Below are 18,060 nucleotides of genomic sequence, written 5' to 3'. Positions count from 1 at the left end.
GTTGCAACATACTTAAAACTACAGCCTGTGTAACGTTAATGGTCGAGGTTTTGCATGAGACATTTTGCCTAAAGCTGCAGTCGAACCGAGACACACTTACTGCAGACATGGGATGGACCTACTGTGTTATATGGTAAGCTTTGACTACTGTTTTACACATTCATGTTGCATGTCTTAGTGAGTCCTTCTTTTTCATGAATTTCTACCTTTAAGAATAAAAGCAGTATATACATACAAATAATATTGAACATCACCGCAGGACTGTCTGTGAGCATTGTTAAATAGTTTTAAATTATTTAAAAGTACAAAACTAAAGCAATACAATCTGGTTGCAAGAGTTAATGATTATTGTGTCTTTGTGTTTGTTCTGTTTCTGTTTGCATCAGCTTTGGACTTGCTCCTTAATTCCAACTCTGTTTATGTACAATTCCAGGTTTCTGTGTTTGTCGGTGTGTTTGTGCTCGCAGCTGGTCGCCTCTGCGTCTGTAATGCATGGGGAGGTCCACTCCCCTCAGTATCCCCGGCCATACCTTCCCAACCTGCTGATGAAACGGGACCTTTCAGTTCCTAAGGGCTACCATATCCAGCTCTCTCTAACACACCTGGATATTGAAGAGTCTTCAGGCTGTTCTCAAGACTCTTTGACGGTTAGAGCCATACCGTTTTATATACTCATATTTATCACTTAATTTTGACTTGAATATTGATGACCTGCATGAATCAAGGTCTGAAGTTGGAACCAGGGACTATGTCACTTTTTTTGACAAACTAGAAATTGCAGGACAGTCCCTATTGTGTAACTCTCCCGATATCCAGTAACCTCTTGTTTACTGGTAAGCTCTGCCTTTCACTTGGCACAAGGAGATAAAATGGGTGGCCTGCAAATGTTGAAGTGACATGGATGAGTGTGGAGAAATGGCACCAAGGTTTTGTTCCTGTCTCTTTCGTTTTCAAAAATCTGACAGGGAAAACAATAACATGCATGATTTCTCAATTCAATACACAGACTGGTTTTGCTGCTTGTCAGAGAGCGCCTTGTCACAACCTAGTCTTACAATATCTTTCTTGCTCTTCACACATTTCAGGTTCTCCATGATCAAGAGGTCTTGGGGAAGTTTTGTGGGCAGAAAAACTCAACGGATTACCCAGATAGAGAGTCAATCCTTTCTCAAAGCAACAAACTGAGCCTCATATTCCGAACAAGTGACTCCACTCCTGAGCTCCAACAGCACATTGGCTTCTCTGGCGTCTATAAGGCAATAGGTAGAGTCTTTATGATCACTTCGCCTTTCTCTACAATCCTTTATTTCCTCTAACCCTCCAAGAGAAATCCCACCTTAAAAACATCAACATGGGGCTTTACCAGACATTTTGATCAGTATGATCAATATCAACCAATATACTGCACATCTGAAACAACTGCTTCATATTTGTGCTAGAAATAAGAGCATCAAAACTTTCACAGACTCAAATCAAATTGTGCCAGTAACACAGTGTATTCACCACAACTGCTGTCATTATGTGATCTAAGTTTTCCTTTAATGAACATCTTATTATCAGACATCAAGATTTGTCTCTATTGGGTTTGTTATAATCAAGAAATCACCAACGACCTCCTCTGTGCAGCTGACTCCGGACTTCTTACAATTCTCATCCTCCTCGACCTCAGCGCAGCATTCGACACTATCTCCCACACACTACTCCTGGACCGCCTGGCTGGCATTGGGATCACTGGTGCTGCACTCCGTTGGTTTACATCCTACCTCACTGACCGCCAACACTTTGTGCAAATAAGGGACCACAAGTCTGGGTGTTCGGGTGTTTCACTGGGTGTCCCCCAGGGGTCAGTCTTGGGTCCACTCCTCTTCATCATCTACCTCCTCCCCCTGGGCACAATCCTCCGTCATCATGGGATCCTCTTTCACTGCTATGCCGACGACACACAGGTCTACATCTCCTCCAAACCCAACGCCGCCATCCCTCCCACCTCCCTCAGCACCTGCCTCGAAGACATCCGGAGCTGGATGAGCAGGAACTTCCTGGAGCTCAATGGCAATAAAACTGAGGCCCTGCTCATCGGCTCCAAATCCACCCTCACTAAATCACAACACACCCCAGCCCCACCCATCATCATCGACGGATTCCCTGTACCCTTCTCCCCACAAGTCAAGAGCCTCGGCGTCATTCTGGACAGCACCCTCTCATTTGCACCCCACATCAAAAACATCACCCGGACTGCCTTCTTCCACCTCCGAAATATCTCCAGACTCCGCCCATCACTGTCCCAGTCCAGCACCGAAATCCTGGTTCATTCACTTGTCACTTCCCGCATCGATTACTGCAATGCCATCCTCACCGGACTCCCCACCAAACTCATCAACAGACTGCAAATCATCCAGAACTCAGCTGCCCGGATTATCACCCGCACCAAATCATCTGACCACATCACCCCTATTCTCATCCAACTTCACTGGCTCCCTGTACAATACCGCATCCACTACAAAAACCTCCTCCTCACATACAAAGCTCTCCACCATCTAGCCCCCACCTACCTCTGCAACCTCCTCCATGAATACAGCCCCTCTCGCACCCTCCGCTCAACCTCTGCTGGACTGCTAACCATCCCCACACCACGACTCAGTACCATGGGTGCCCGAGCCTTCAGCTGCTCGGCACCCAGACTATGGAACTCTCTCCCCCCACACATAAGACAGTCAGACTCCATCACAACATTCAAATCCAAACTCAAAACCCACCTGTTCAAACTGGCATACTCACTCTGACTGGTCACTGTGCACTACACCTTTCTTTTCCTTTTTTATATCAATGTTTGTTTTTAATATTCTGTGATACTATGTGGTGATATTACTCTGTGATTTTATGCTTTTATCCTATGTAAGGTGACCTTGGGTGACTTGAAAGGCGCCACCAAACAAATAAAATGTATTATTATTATTATTATTACTTAAATTAGCCGAACAACAATTTTAATGTACATGAATAGCCAAAATGAAACTTTAGGTCAGGTTTTTCGCGTAATTACTTTCGTTTTTATCAGATGTGGATGAGTGTTCAAAACCAGACCCTGGAGATGGATCAGGTCCACTCTGCTCTCAGGCCTGCGTCAACACTCCTGGTTCTTATCGCTGCTCCTGCCACAGTGGTTACAAACTTCATTTAGACCAGCGCTCATGTTTGCGTAAGTAACGTATACAGTGAATGCATGACATTGAACGTACTCAATGTATGTAATCTTGATTCTGCCCTGTTAAATTAAGACAAGGTCTATAACTGCTGCTTTAATTCTTTCTACAATAACACTCGCTTTTGCCCCATGTCCAGTGTCCTGTGGTATTAACATATTTGGCAAGCATGAGGGACATCTATCCAGTCCAAGGTACCCTTGCCCCTCACCTCCTTTTCTGTCCTGCAACTACAACATCTCTGTGGAGTCTAGATTCAATGTCTTTCTAAATTTTACTGACAAATTCCACATAGAGAGTGTAAACACTCCACAAGGCCCCAAGTGTCTACATCACTGGCTGCAGGTATTGGCAAAGGTCTTTCTTACACTGAATAACAATAAAAAGAGTTCAACTCTGAGATGCCTTAGTAGACATAAATTAACTTTACACTAAGTAAAGCACTTCTCCCCTTGAGGTGACCATCCCAGGCAGAGAGCCCATGAAGCTTTGTGGCAGACAGAGTCCAGGTGTGATAGCTACAAATTCCAGCACTGTGAGACTGGACTACCACACTGATGATGAAGGCCTGAGTCATGGCTGGAGCCTGAACTACAGTACACAAGGTGAGTGACAAAGTGAGAGAGACCTGTAACAATCACATAACTACAAAAATATGTTGCAATGTATGTTATCATATCCTTTCTACAGGTCAATTGTGTCCATTTGATGTGACTCCTGTCTTAACTGAATATTTCGACCACATCTTGTGACCTATAAGCAAGGACACAAGCTTTTGATGGTTCAATGTTTTCCTTCTCTCAGTGGCTAACTATCATTATGTCCTTGTTTTGTTCTTCTGCAGCAAATGACTGCGGAGAACCTGAACCCTTACTGAATGGAGGGGTGACCTTCCTGTCTGGAGCTCAGAATCAGTATGGTTCTGTTATTCAGTATCACTGTAATGAACCCTTTTACTCTTTCCCTGGGGGCGCAAATAGTGAGATATTTACCTATAATATCCCAATAGTTAAATGTACTACAATATACATATTTGATGTATCTTAACTGAAAAATACTTTTTAATTCCTCTGGTCTGCAGTTAGTTTCACCTGTGAAGCAGACAGAACGTGGAGATCCAACCACAAGGTCACTCCAACATGTGTGCCTGGTATTGAAACACCCTGTAACAACTATTGTTTTTAAATAATTTAAAACTAGAAGTCTATATCTGTGTGAACCTTTTTTGTTTTGTCTATCTCATCCAGTTTGTGGCCAGCCCACAAAACTCATCTCTACCTATCAGAGGATCATTGGAGGCAGTGGAGCTCCAGATAATACCATCCCCTGGCAAGCGCTACTGAATATAGATGGAGTAAGAGTAGGAGGCATGGTGATTGCAGATCACTGGATTATGACAGCAGCTCATGACCTTATACATAATGGAAAACCAGTTGCAAATGGGACTGTACGGGTAAGTGAAATGTTAAAGATATTATCTCCATGCACATTGTTTCAGTGTGTTTTTATTTCCTCCTGCGGTGTTAATTTGCAGGTCTACATGGGACATACTGATCTTAAACCACTTTTGAGAACTCCTGTGTACGTTGCTTCCGTCCATATCCACCCTGATTACAACAACCCCAGGGGAGAAGACTACAACAATGACATTGCCTTGATCAAACTGCAAGACCCAATGACTTTCAATTCATCCATTATGCCAATATGTTTGCCAGCAGAGGGTGCCACAAATGTCACTGGCATGATGGGGTAAAAAAAAACAATGAGAGTTTTCATTTCATATTGCTCCATAATTAATTTAAGTTCAGGTTCATTTTTTTTTGTTTTTGATAATTTTATATTGCATTCTTTTCTTTTTGTTTTTTCCCTTGCTGTGCCAACATGTTAATCTTCTTTTCAGAATGGTGTCAGGCTTTGGAATTATGGAAATTTACCCCCCACGGATAACAAAGAAGCTGAAGTATGTGCACCTCCCTGTGGTGGAGCAGAGGATATGCCATGATTCAGTCAATAATCTGAAGAAGACGAGGGACAATGTACCAAATCTGACGAATAACATGTTTTGTGCTGGACTCCCTGAAGGAGGGAGGGACACCTGTATAGGTGACAGTGGAGGCCCCTTCGCCTTGAGGGATGATGACGGACGATTCTGGGCTGCTGGGATTGTCAGCTGGGGGATTGACTGTGGACAGCAGGGAAGATACAGAATCTATACTAAAGTTATTAACTACTTGGACTGGATAAACAAGACTATGCAAGAGAACGGAAATTAAAAGTACTTTATTACAATGTAACATTTACAATGAGATAAGCAATGACAAAACTAATTTTGCTCTAAATAAATTCCTTTTCCAGTTTAATGCACATGGTGACTGTCTCAGTTTAGTTCAGGGCATTGTGGAAAACGCTGTGATACAGGTGAGTAGCATCATGGGTCAAAACCAAAATGACATGATCTTATATGAGCTCCCAGAGGCTCACACCTTAATTGTCTTTCATCTGTTTCATATTTATGTATAGTGTTGTGAATGTGCTCTAAATGGACATTGGTGATACATGTTCGGTCATTTTATTTGGTTTCAGCAAGCTCCTCTTGTGCTTGTGCTAACATGTTTCTTGTGCTAACATGTTTCAGACTGCTTATCAATGAACATAAAGAGACCAACAATAAGTGGGAGATGTTAAGTCTTTTACTTTATTTTGGTGTAATAAGATTAGAACCATTTCATTATAAGAATTACCAAACTTCTAAAACTTCCTTAAAATACAAGGACACAGTCATATTGTTTGTAAAGTAAACACATTGTATTTAAAATTCCTAAAAACATTGTTTCATTAAAGTGACCCTTCGCACTATGTGAAGACCCTTACATGTACCTTCATTTTTCATGCATGTACCGGAAATTTGTCAAACATCTTCTCTCTGGCAAAGATGATAGCAGATGCCAATATTGTATATTATTGTTCATTGCTATGAATGTCTTCTTTGTACCCTGAGTACTAGGTAACTCATCTTTCTTCATGCTTTTACAAAGACAGTAGGCTCTACTTTCATTGGCATTTATGGGTCCCATGTTTACTGTGCAATGCGCTCTCACATGGAAATGTATATTGTGCACGCACTTGATTTTAATTATTCTTCTAGTTCAGTTAGTCAAATTTACAGGCCCTCTTCTTCTACAACTCACATATGTGTTTACTTTTGCCAAGACAAACAAATGCTGGGGGCTAAATTCCACTGCAAAATACAACCACAGCCTGCACGATATAAGTGGTTCATTTGTGCAGGAGACATTTTGCCAGTGACACTGAGATAAACTTATTGCAGTCATGGGATGGACCTACTCTGTTATATGGTAATCCTTCATGTTGCATGCTTTTGTGAATTTCTCTTTTTTATGATTTCTTGTCTTTATAGTGCAGTATATACATACTATTAGGAACTACAATACAGCACTGCCTATGGGCAGTTTTTCTTTTAAGGTTGAGTGATCAATTTCTAGTTAGTAAGTACCAAATAGAAGTATAAAGTAATAGGTTGCAAAAGTAAAAAAAAAAAAAAAAAAGTGCCACTTTGTTTGCTCTTTTTCAGTTTGCACCAACTCTGGAGTGCCTTAGTTCAAATTCTCTGTTTATGCTTAATTTCAGGTTTCTGTGTTTGTCAGTGAGTGAGAACTGGCAGCTGTTGGACTCTGAATCTATAATGCACGGGGAGGTCCATTCCCCTCGGTATCCCCAGCCTTACTTTCCCAATGTGCTGAAGCAATGGGATCTCTGGGTTTCTGAGGGCTACCAGATACAGCTTACCATAAGACATCTGGATATTAAAGCTTCTTTGGGCTGTCATCAAGATTCTCTGACGGTCAGAGCCATATTGAAACCGAATATTATACAATTTTCCAAACAGTCTTGTCCTGGGTCCACTCCAGGGTCTCCTACCATCTAGACATTGCTAGAAAACTGCAAAAATGTCTCCTATGGACATGATGGGGCAGCTGCTCAACTACAAGACTTTTCTGAGCTCAGTATCCTATCTCTAAGAGTGAATCCAGCCACCCTTTGGAGGAAACTAATTTTGGTCGCTTGTGTCCAGGATGTCATTATTTAATCATTATTGAAATTTCACAAACATAGTTGAAAGTTGGAATGTAGATAAAGGCTGGTAAATGTAAAGTTTTGACTTCTGTTTCAGCTCTCTCTTTACCACAATGGTGAAGATCAACGCCAAAATTACTGCTGATGTAGCCCCAGTTACCTCAGGCTCCATTTTGCCCTAATTTGTGAACAAGACTTGAAGATACTTGAACTCCTTAAAATCAGGCAGCAACCCCTCTCAAACCAGGGGGAGCATAAACCATGGCCTTAGACTTTAGGTGATGTCTCTTAACCAGACACTCTCCTCCCCCTGGCTGTGCACTGAGATCTGAACAGAACTGGTGACAAGGGACAACCCTTGCAGAGCCAAACACCAAACATCTTTGATTTTCTGCTGAGAACACAGACACAGCTCTCACAGTTGTTAAAGGACTACATATCTCATAGCAATAGTCCCAGTATTTTATACTCCGGCATTTCTTCTCCTGGATATGAGGTTTGACAATCTGGGAGTCTCCTTTCCAGTCCCCTGCTATAAGCTGTCCTAGTGAGGCTAAACAGTGTCAGCCCTGATATCAAATCAATTTTTACTTATATAGCCCAAAATCACAATGACATTGTCTCAATGGGCTTTACAATCTGTACAGTGAACAACATCCTCTGTCCTTAGACCCTCGATTCGAATGAGGAAAAACTTCACATGTTGATGGAAAAAAAAAACCTTTTCACAGGTAAAAAGAAAAACAATGGAAGAAACCTCAGGAAGAGCCACAGAGGAGGGATCCCTCTTCCAGGACGGACAGACATGCAATAGATGTCGCGTGTACAGAAAAGAGCAACAAATCACAGTTTACAAGTTACATTAACAGAAAGTCATATAATGTCATGATAATGGAGACACATCCTCCAGCCCTGAAAATCAAACACCTACCCCAGTACCACCATTCCAACCACAGCCAGTACCACAGCCGAAACAGCCAAATAATTTCTAATTACCTAAATAGCTTTAGTGCTTTAATATGGTGTTTGTTATCGATGTGCAGTGTAGTTGTGCCAGCTGAGCCCAATGGGTCAAGGCCAAGCCACTTACAAACAAGCTTCCCTCCCAGGAGTCAAGAAGACTTACTTCATTTATCAGCTTAAAATCATTGCAGGGCACATGTTATTGTTTATTTGTCTGATCATTTGAACTGATATACGGAAAAATAGAAGATAAGTAGCAAAATTATGTCATGCACGTTGCCCAGGTGAGTGCCTTGTAATAATGTGTGGTCTAAAAAAGTCTTTTTGGCTCATTGCATTTCTCAGGTTCTTTTCAATCAAAAGGTCTTGGGGAAGTTTTGTGGCCAGGAGAATTCAACTGATCACCCAAGCACAGGGTCGATGCTTTCTCCAGGCAACAGATTGACTCTCATATTCCAAACAAGTAGCTCCACTCAAGAGATCCAACAACACACTGGCTTCTCTGCTACCTACAAAGCAAAAGGTAGAACTTTTCTTGTCGGTTCTCTCTTCCCTACAATGCGTTATATCCACAAATCATTTAGATAAATTATTAAAACATAATCAATATGGTGCTCTTACAGGCATTTTTGTCAGTAAGATCAATATTAACCAAAATATATAACAACTGTATCTCTTTGAGCTGGAAATAAGACTACCAAACATCCAAAGAATCCAACTAAGATGTATCTATATTACAGTGAATTTGCCATGAATGTTGTCAATATGATCAAGAATTTGTGCAATAATTAAGCAGCTCCAAGATTTGTCTCCATAGGGGAAGTTATAACCAAGACATGACTTAAAACTAAGCCAAACAACATTATAAATGTACATGAATAGCCTAAATGAAACTTTAGGTCAGGTTTTCAGTGTATTATTTTCTCTTTATCAGATGTGGATGAGTGTTCAAAACCAGACCCTGGAGATGGCTCAGGTCTACTCTGCTCTCAGATCTGCATAAACACCCCTGGTTCTTATCGCTGCTCCTGCCGCAGTGGTTACAAACTCCATTTAGACCAGCACACATGTTTGTGTGAGTAAATGCATGCTTTTTACAGTAAGTACCTTAATGTGTAACATGCTGTGACACTCAGTAGTTACAGCAAGGCTGCAGAGTCAGTGTAAAAAAATACTTGATATTTTGAGGTTAAGTACTGAAGCTCTTCCTCTTTCTACAATAATACATGTTTTTGCCCCATGTCCAGTATCCTGTGGTGGTTGTATATTTGACAAGCAAGAGGGACATCTATCCAGTCCAGGCTACCCTGGCCCTTCACCTCCAAATTTGTCCTGCAAGTATGTTATCTCTGTGAAACCGAGATTAACTGTCACTCTCAACTTTGCTGAGAACTTCCACTTACAGAGTGTAAACACTTTGCAAGGTCCCAGATGTCAACATCACTGGCTGCAGGTATTAGCAAAGGTCTTTCTTTCATTGAATTATAATAAAAAGAGTACAACTCTGAGATGTCTCAGTGTACATAAATGAACTTCACACAACTTCTCCCCTTGAGGTGACCATCCCAGGCAGAGAGCCTATAAAGCTTTGTGGCAGAGAGAGTCCAGGTGTGATAGCTACAAATTCCAGCACCGTGAGACTGGACTACCACACTGATGATCAAGGCCTGAGTCATGGCTGGAGCCTGAACTACAGTACACAAGGTGAGTGACAAAGTGAGAGAGACATGGTGTCTTGTTTAGTCTGCAACTGTTTTACAACTGCAAATACATGATTAATGATGATAACACGTCATTTCCAGAGGTCCAGAGGTTTCCTTTTCTGGGGAATGTGGCTAAAGTGGCTCCTGTCTTTGTAATGTTTCTTGACCCAAACGTAGCTTAACCATCTCATGTGATATACGACATCAGTAAACTTTAAAATAAATATTACTGAGACACCAGCAGAAAATTTGCAGCTGAACATTTAATATCCAGGAATTTACATTGTAGACAATACCATTGATGACTATCCGTGTCACATTTTGGCCACAATATAAAATGACATCTAGTACATTGTTCAACCATATACTAGGCTTAAAATACATGCCTGATACACTGTACACTCAAAGACGTGAAAACATGCAGCAAGTGCATCATCAACAAATGTCCATACCAAAATAAATACAAACTCAAAAGCACACAGTTTGTTCTTCTGCAGTCATTGATTGTGGAGAACCTGAACCTTTGCTGAATGGAGAGGTGACCTTCCTGTCTGGCTTCCAGAATCATTATTGTTCTGTTATTCAGTATTACTGCAATGAACCGTTTTTGCCGCCTCAGTCCACGTTCACCCTGAATACAACAACCGCAATGATGTAAATTACAACAATGACATTGCTTTGAACAAACTGCCGAACCCAATCATGCTCAACTCTTCCGTTATGCCAATATGTTTGCCAGCAGAGGGTGTCACATACGTCACTGGCATGATGGCGTAAAGAAACACATCCATAGTAAATTATTTTATCTTGCTTGTACGGTGGTTCAGTGAACTCAGTCATTTGAACTTGCTTCACATTACCATCTTCTAATCAGGAGGCCCTGAATTTGTGTTTTCCTGTAGACTTCACCATCACTGTCTCTTTTACATTCTTTTTCAGACTAGTGTCAGGCTTCGGGCTCACAGAACAGAAGAAACAACTGATTTTATTAAATATGACGAAGTACGTGCAGCTGCCTGTGGTCGAGCAGGAAACATGCAGTAATTCAATCACTTTGGCAAGGAGGAGAAGGACCAGTTTACCGAGTCTGACAAATAACATGTTTTGTGCTGGAGTTCCTGAAGGTGGGAAGGACTCCTGTCAGGGTGACAGTGGAGGCCCCTTCGCCATGACTGATGACGGCGGATGATTCTGTGCTGCTGGTATTATCAGCTAGGGTGTTGAATGCGGACGGCAGGGAACATACAGAGTCTACACCACAATCGCCAACTACCTGGACTGGATCAACAAGACTATGCAGGAGAACTGAATTTTACAGTAATTAATTGTGACATAATGAGACGATAAATCCTTCTGCAATATTAATGCATACTCTGACAAAAAAGGTTATAAAAAAACATGCCATGTTGTACTTCATAAATTCATTGCATTGCACACTTAAAATAAAGTAAAATATTACAAATCTCTGGTAAAAACAAGAACTCTCAACTCCCTCTTACCAACTTGGTATGTGTCAGTAGCTGTAGTATGTGTGTGTATCTACTGTGTCCTCAGAACTTACAAAGTCAGTAGGCTCCACTTAACTGTACTGTGTGTTGTGCACATAACCTGGAACTTATTAGTGTCCTTCCCACACACAGATGGATATGGACTGATGATAGATTCATATCTTAATATCATATAGACAATCTGATCAACGAATTATGTCTAAAACTTATGTCGTCATGGAACTAATTTTCCAGTGTTTTGTATGAAAAGGATTTTCTGTCCTTTCTTTTCTTTCTCTTTAGGATTATGGTGGTGTGATTTATCTACACCTACTCTTAAGTTAAGACCCTATATGATGTCTATCACTCTACTCTAAAGCAGGCACGAGTTTGTGTTTATCTATCAGGCCCTTATTGGTAAGTTTCCATCTGATATCACACCTCTGCTAGTTTGGTCCTCTGGACCATATCAGACTTGAGCCAATGACTGGCTTTCCCTGAGCTTGGTATATTTACTTTGAGTTTTTAATGGCCCAACCACTTGGAACTTTTACAAAGCAGCTTAAAAATGAATACATTGGTAACAAATCCTTGTGCATTCAAATCCTTGATCAAAAATCATACCGTTTCTGTTTGTCCCTGTTTTAAACGATTGTATTTGTATTTTTTATTCTTTTATTTTTCTGTAAAGTATTAACACACCTGTACACACCGGCAAATAAAGAAATCAGCCTCGCTTTGCAGAAGACAAACAAATGCTGGAGGTTAAATTCCACTGCAAATTACCAGAAACCACAGCCTGTGCTACATCAGTGGTCCATGTGTGCATTAGACTTTTAGCCTAAAACTACAGTCTCACCAAGATAAAGTTATTGCGGACATGGGATGGACATACACTGTTATATGGTAAGCTTGATTGAAAACAAAATTACCTCCATGTTCTTGTTATTTTGATGATTTTTTCTCTTGCATTAAATTATTTGTATTAATTTGGAACTACACTACAGCACTGTCTATGGACAGTTGTTTAAGTTTCGGTATAGCTAGGTACAATCTAGAAAACTAAAGCAGTGGTAAATGGTTCCAAATGTTAAAAATGATTGTGCCTCTCTGTTTGTATCAACTTTGGACTATCGCCCTAGTTCTAACCCTCCAAATGTTTATGCACAATGCCAGGTTTCTGTGTTTGTCAGTAAGAGGGAGTTGGCAGCAGCTCAACTCTGAGCCTGTGATACATGGAGAGGTCCACTTCCCTCAGTATCCGGGGCCTTATCTTCCAAACCAGAAAAAGGAATGGGATCTCTGGGTTCCTGAGGGCTACCAGATTCAGCTGTCTCTAACACACCTGGATATCAAAGCTTCTTCCGGCTGCTCTCAAGACTCTCTGACGGTCAGAGTGTAATATTACTTAACTTTAACTTGAACATTGATGACCTGCACAAACTGAGGTTACAAATTGGAACCAGGACTTGACTCAGACTTGATGTTTGGGGCATCAAAGTTGCTATAGACTCCACTATCCTGTCTTTGTGCACACACTTTCTCATTTCCCTTTTCTGCTTAATGCAAGACTATGTAACTTTGTCTGTGATGACCACTACCTAATTCTGACTAAAATTAGCTAATGTTAGCCAGACAGAAAATGCTGTATAATGCACATTACTGAGTCACTGAACTGTCTTTGCGACTGACCACATGTGTTTCTGTCACATTAGTTGAAAAATGTTGGTTAGCAATTAGCATTTATGTCATTCGAACCAATATGGCCACTATTCACTTTAGCTGAAAGGTTAAATTGTCTCACTTCAACTGAATTTAAAGGGGAATGTGTTTGTCTTTTCATAATTCAGGTTCTCCATGATCAAGAGGTCTTGGGGAGTTTTTGTGGGCAGAATAATTCAACTGATCATCCAGACAAAGAGTCGATCCTTTCTCCAGGAAACAGACTGACCCTCATATTCCAAACAAGTGACTCCACTCCAGAGCTCCAACAACACACTGGCTTCTCTGCTACCTACAAGGCAATAGGTAGAGCTTTTCTGGTCACTTCTATCTTCCCTCCAATGCATTATATCTCCAAACTGTCAAGAGAAATCCCATCATAGAACATAATTAACGTGGTGCTTTTCCAGGCATTTTGTTCAATACCATTGATATCAAGAAATATAAAAATGACAACATTTCCCTGATATTACCTTCTCATTGTTAGACATCGATGAGTGTTCAAAACCAGACCCTGGAGATGGATCATATCCACTCTGCTCTCAGATCTGCATCAACACCCCTGGTTCATATACCTGCACCTGCCACAGTGGCTACAAACTTCATTTAGACCAGCACACATGTTTGTGTAAGCACCGTAAACGCCTAACTGTATGTATTTTATATGGACCTAAAATGAGCTTAACTGCTTTGTTAGGTCATTGTAAAACACAACTGTTGAAACAACAGACTATATATATATACAAAAATATATATATATATATACTGAATCTCTTACTCTTGCCATATCAATACTTTATTTTTCCCCTTGTCGAGTCTCCTGTGGTGATTGTATATTTGACAAGCATGAGGGACATCTCTCCAGTCCTTGGTATCCTGGCCCTTCACCTCCGATTCTATCCTGCAAGTACATCATCTCTGTGGAGCCCAAATTCACTGTCACTCTAAACTTCAGTGAAAACTTCCACATAGAGAGTGTGGACACTCAGCAAGGTCCCAGGTGTCTACATCACTGGCTACAGGTATTAGCAAAGGTCTTCTTCACAAGAAATGACAATTTACTTCATTGTATATAAATACAATATATCACTTTTCTATTACTCTGGTCCGTTGTAGGTGACCACCCCAGGAAGAGAGCCCATTAAGCTTTGTGGTGGAAAGAGTCCAGGTGTGCTAGCTACAAATTCAAGCACTGTGAGACTGGACTACCACACTGATAATGAAGGCCTGAGTCATGGCTGGAGCCTGGACTACAGCACATACAGTGAAGGCATGAGACGTGGAGTTTCGTTTGTTTGACAGTAACAGCTGAAAAACTTTAGATATGTTAATGTTTTCATTTCATGTTCTTTCCAGAGGTCAAATGTCCATTTCCAGGTAACGTGGCTAAAGGCAGAGTGACACCTACGCTAACTGAATATTTCTACAGAGACTATATCCACGTGACCTGTAAGCGAGGATACAGGCTGATAATGGTTTGACATTTTCTTTCTTTCTTTCAATGTCCGCTTTCTAAGACCAAAAAGACATTGCTTGATTTTCTTCTCTGTTTGTTTCAATGTGTGAAGTAGACATTCATTAAATGTATTTCACTCAGTGAATCCAATTTCTTTGCTAGGATGGTCAAAAGATCAGGTGGTTTTCAGCCATGTGTCAAAGTGATGGACAGTGGCAACTCCCTCTGCCAGAATGCCAGCGTAGGTCTTTTTTGAGCCCAAATTATCTTACAGAAAAAACTACTGGGATCAACTACATTTCTTGGGTCATTAGCAAAATAATGTATGCTTGTTTTGTGTTTTTCCAGTAATTGATTGTGAAGAACCCAAACCTTTACTGAATGGAGGGTTGACCTTCCTGTCTGGAGTTAAGAATCAGTACGGTTCTGTTGTTCAGTATCACTGTAATGAACCATTTTACTTTTTCCCTGGGGGTGGAAATGGTGAGATTTTTACATATATTATTCCAAATATATAATTCATTAAATGTTTTTTTTTTTTTTATAAAGATTACTTAATGCTATTATCATGTTTCCTCTGGTCTATAGTTAGTTTTACCTGTAAAGCAGACGGAAAGTGGAGATCCAACCACAATGATGCCACTCTAACATGTATACCTGGTAAATAAAACCCTATGATACTTCACTTTACTTACTTACACTTTCATTAAAACATAGTCTTTTTATTTGTTCAAATCTATTTTTGTCTGTCACATCCAGTCTGTGGTAAACCCAGAAAACTCATCCCTACGTATCAGAGGACAGTGGGAGGAAGTGAAGGTCCTGACAATACCATCCCCTGGCATGTGCTACTATACATAAATGGACAAATAGGAGGAGGCATGGTGATCGCAGACCGCTGGATTTTGACTGCAGCTCATATCCTAACACATGATGGAAATCTAGTATCAAAAGATGATGTGCAAGTAAGTGGACTACTGTAGTTATCTGCCGATGGCCTCAATGTTTCTGAACTGATATTTATTTCCTCCTCTGCTGTCGATTGGCAGATTTCCATGGGACTTATTGATGTTCATACCTTGTTGGGCTCTCATGCGTATGCTGCTTCAATCCATATTCACCCTGAATACAACAACCCGAATGGCTTAGACTACAATAATGACATTGCCTTGATCAAACTGCAAGACGCAATCACGTTCAACTCATCCATTATGCCAATATGTTTGCCAGCAGAGGGTGCCACATACGTCACTGACATGATAGGGTAAAGAGCTATCATCTCCTGAATATTTCATGGCCTAATCCTATCTATTTTAACAAATCAGAGTTATTTTTCTTAATCATCATTTTGTCTTTTATCAACATACATTCAGCTTGTCAGACTCTGAATATGTATATTGAGTTCACCATAACTGTCTACTCTGCATTTTATTTCAGACTGGTGTCAGGCTTTACCATTAGAGACACTGACAACTACCGGATTTTAACAGATAACATAAAGTATGTGCACCTCCTTGTGGTGGAGCAGGAGACATGCAGTACTTCAGTGAATGAGCTAAGGAAGACAAAGGACTTACCAAGTCTGACAAACAACATGTTTTGTGCTGGAGTTCCTGATGGTGGGAAGGACTCCTGCCACGGTGACAGAGGAAGCCCCCTTTCTGTGAGGGATGGAGGGCGGTTTTGGGCTGCTGGAATTGTCAGCTGGGGTGTTGACTGCAGACATCGGGGAACATATGGAATCTATACCAGAGTCGCTAACTACCTGGACTGGATCAACAAGACCATGCAGGAGAAATGAATTAACTACATTTCATCACTCGGTTAATAAAACTGTGTGTGATGCTGAACAAAAACAATGACAAAGTCGAGAATAAAAATGTTAGAATACCTTCACTCATGATGTCCTTCCTTATCCAACTTACAATAAACATATCAATTTGACATGAATTTTGCATTTGAATTAGAATCAAATAATCTCAACTACATCATACAGCAAATAAATTCTTCTTGAGCACAATAAACCACAACATGGTCAATACACAACAAATCACAAAGTCACAAATAGTTGGCTACCATTTTAAGGGGAGGTCACCTATTGATACATGTTTTCAAATTAATGAAAGCAGCATCAGATGTACTGTATTTATGCAAGTGTATTGCCGCTTGAAGCTGCAGAACAAGTTGTAAATACAACAGTGTTATATCATTGACTGTGTGTGTGTATTTGAATGGCGAGCTGACATGCAGCAACATTATCATTAAATTGGAGTTGTGCTTATGTCTGCCTGATGAGCGTAAGTGCAATTTTTACTGTCTTTTTTTTTTTTTTTTTAGCTCTGGTTTGGTCTTCATCAAATCCTAAAGGGAAAAATCAATCTAAATTCTCCATTATGTTCACCAGCTGTAGTGTCTAAAATGGTCTGTCTTAGGGCTGAAACGATTCATCGAGTTACTCGATTAACTTGATTATAAAAATTCCTCGAGGCAAAATCTCTGCCTCGAAGCCTCGTTAAATTCCTATGACGCGCACTTTACACGCAGGGATCTGATTGTTCCACACGGACCGTTGTTCAGGAAGCACACCAGCGCGTCATACATTTTGAATTTAGCTGGCTGGCACAATTTAGCTCTGTATTTGTAGTGATGTCGTGATGCGGTTTGACTAGATATGATGTATAGCTTTGATGTTTTTAACCTCTTCAACCCGAGCTGCGCATGTTGCATTATACATGCGAGCATGCTAACCATGTAGCCACATATTAATGCAGCACACCAACTTAACGGGAAGAAGCTCGGCTAAACGCTCATGATGATCATTTTCACCTAATCGAAACTCAATTCCGACACCAAGCAACTAAAGGAGCACGTAGAAAAAACACGCTAATGGCGCATGTCCGAAAAATCGGCGTTAGCGACTACGCTACTTCATGCTAATGCTACATACAGCATGTCATATGAAAGCTGGGACTCTACAAATTTCAACGGTATACGTCTCATCACTCTGCGCCCAAAACTCACTGAAACAGCCGCCGAAGAAGAGCAAAAATAAACATCACTTTATACAGACATGATCATGTACGGAAGAGGATTAGGGCCACGTGAATTTTTTTTTCAGTTCTGACTTTAAAGTCAGAATTATGAGATTAAAGTCAGAAATCTGAGATTAAAGACAGAATTCTGACTTTTTTCTCAGAATTCTGACTTTATTCTCAGAATTCTGAGAAAAAAGTCAGAATTCTGACTTTTTTCTCAGAATTCTGAGAATAAAGTCAGAAGTCTGCACGTGAAATTTTTTTTTGAGTTCTGACTTTAAAGCCCCTGTACAGACTTTTCATTTAGTGTTGATTTTGGCGGCCCCGCTGGACGAAAGCGGTAGTGTTTTGCCGGAATGAAGACTGCATTTCCCATGAGCTCTAGCGCCCACTGTC

General features: G+C 40.6%; 2 protein-coding genes across 3 annotated transcripts; both read left to right on the top strand.

The window, feature by feature from the left end:
* Nucleotides 1-33: 33 nt before the first annotated feature.
* Nucleotides 34-16,525, top strand: LOC115567751 (uncharacterized). The gene is made up of 25 exons (XM_030394600.1): nucleotides 34-133; nucleotides 434-647; nucleotides 1,086-1,263; nucleotides 3,059-3,199; nucleotides 3,343-3,548; nucleotides 3,661-3,808; nucleotides 4,048-4,182; nucleotides 4,285-4,353; nucleotides 4,451-4,656; nucleotides 4,738-4,952; nucleotides 5,104-5,473; nucleotides 5,559-5,621; nucleotides 12,284-12,357; nucleotides 12,628-12,841; nucleotides 13,302-13,479; nucleotides 13,661-13,801; nucleotides 13,990-14,195; nucleotides 14,290-14,443; nucleotides 14,530-14,648; nucleotides 14,792-14,870; nucleotides 14,978-15,112; nucleotides 15,218-15,289; nucleotides 15,389-15,594; nucleotides 15,679-15,893; nucleotides 16,067-16,525. The coding sequence occupies exons 1-25, from the start codon at nucleotides 39-41 to the stop codon at nucleotides 16,428-16,430; spliced, it is 4,197 nt and encodes a 1,398-aa protein (XP_030250460.1). The 5' UTR covers nucleotides 34-38; the 3' UTR covers nucleotides 16,431-16,525.
* Nucleotides 6,455-11,442, top strand: c1r (complement component 1, r subcomponent). 2 transcript variants are annotated; one of them, XR_003981152.1, is made up of 7 exons: nucleotides 6,455-6,559; nucleotides 6,852-7,065; nucleotides 8,607-8,784; nucleotides 9,196-9,336; nucleotides 9,509-9,714; nucleotides 9,831-9,965; nucleotides 10,904-11,039. XR_003981152.1 is itself a non-coding variant. In XM_030393589.1 (7 exons), the coding sequence occupies exons 1-7, from the start codon at nucleotides 6,534-6,536 to the stop codon at nucleotides 10,906-10,908; spliced, it is 918 nt and encodes a 305-aa protein (XP_030249449.1). In that variant the 5' UTR covers nucleotides 6,455-6,533; the 3' UTR covers nucleotides 10,909-11,442. The 2 variants fall into 2 exon arrangements, 1 of the variants encoding a protein (XP_030249449.1); XM_030393589.1 differs by having other exon boundaries at nucleotides 9,818-9,965; nucleotides 10,904-11,442.
* Nucleotides 16,526-18,060: the final 1,535 nt, after the last annotated feature.

Source organism: Sparus aurata, chromosome 17 (assembly GCF_900880675.1).
Source record: "Sparus aurata chromosome 17, fSpaAur1.1, whole genome shotgun sequence".
Taxonomy (NCBI): domain Eukaryota; kingdom Metazoa; phylum Chordata; class Actinopteri; order Spariformes; family Sparidae; genus Sparus; species Sparus aurata.
Note: the sequence above shows the minus strand (reverse complement) of the source record. Positions and strands in the feature narration are given on the sequence as shown.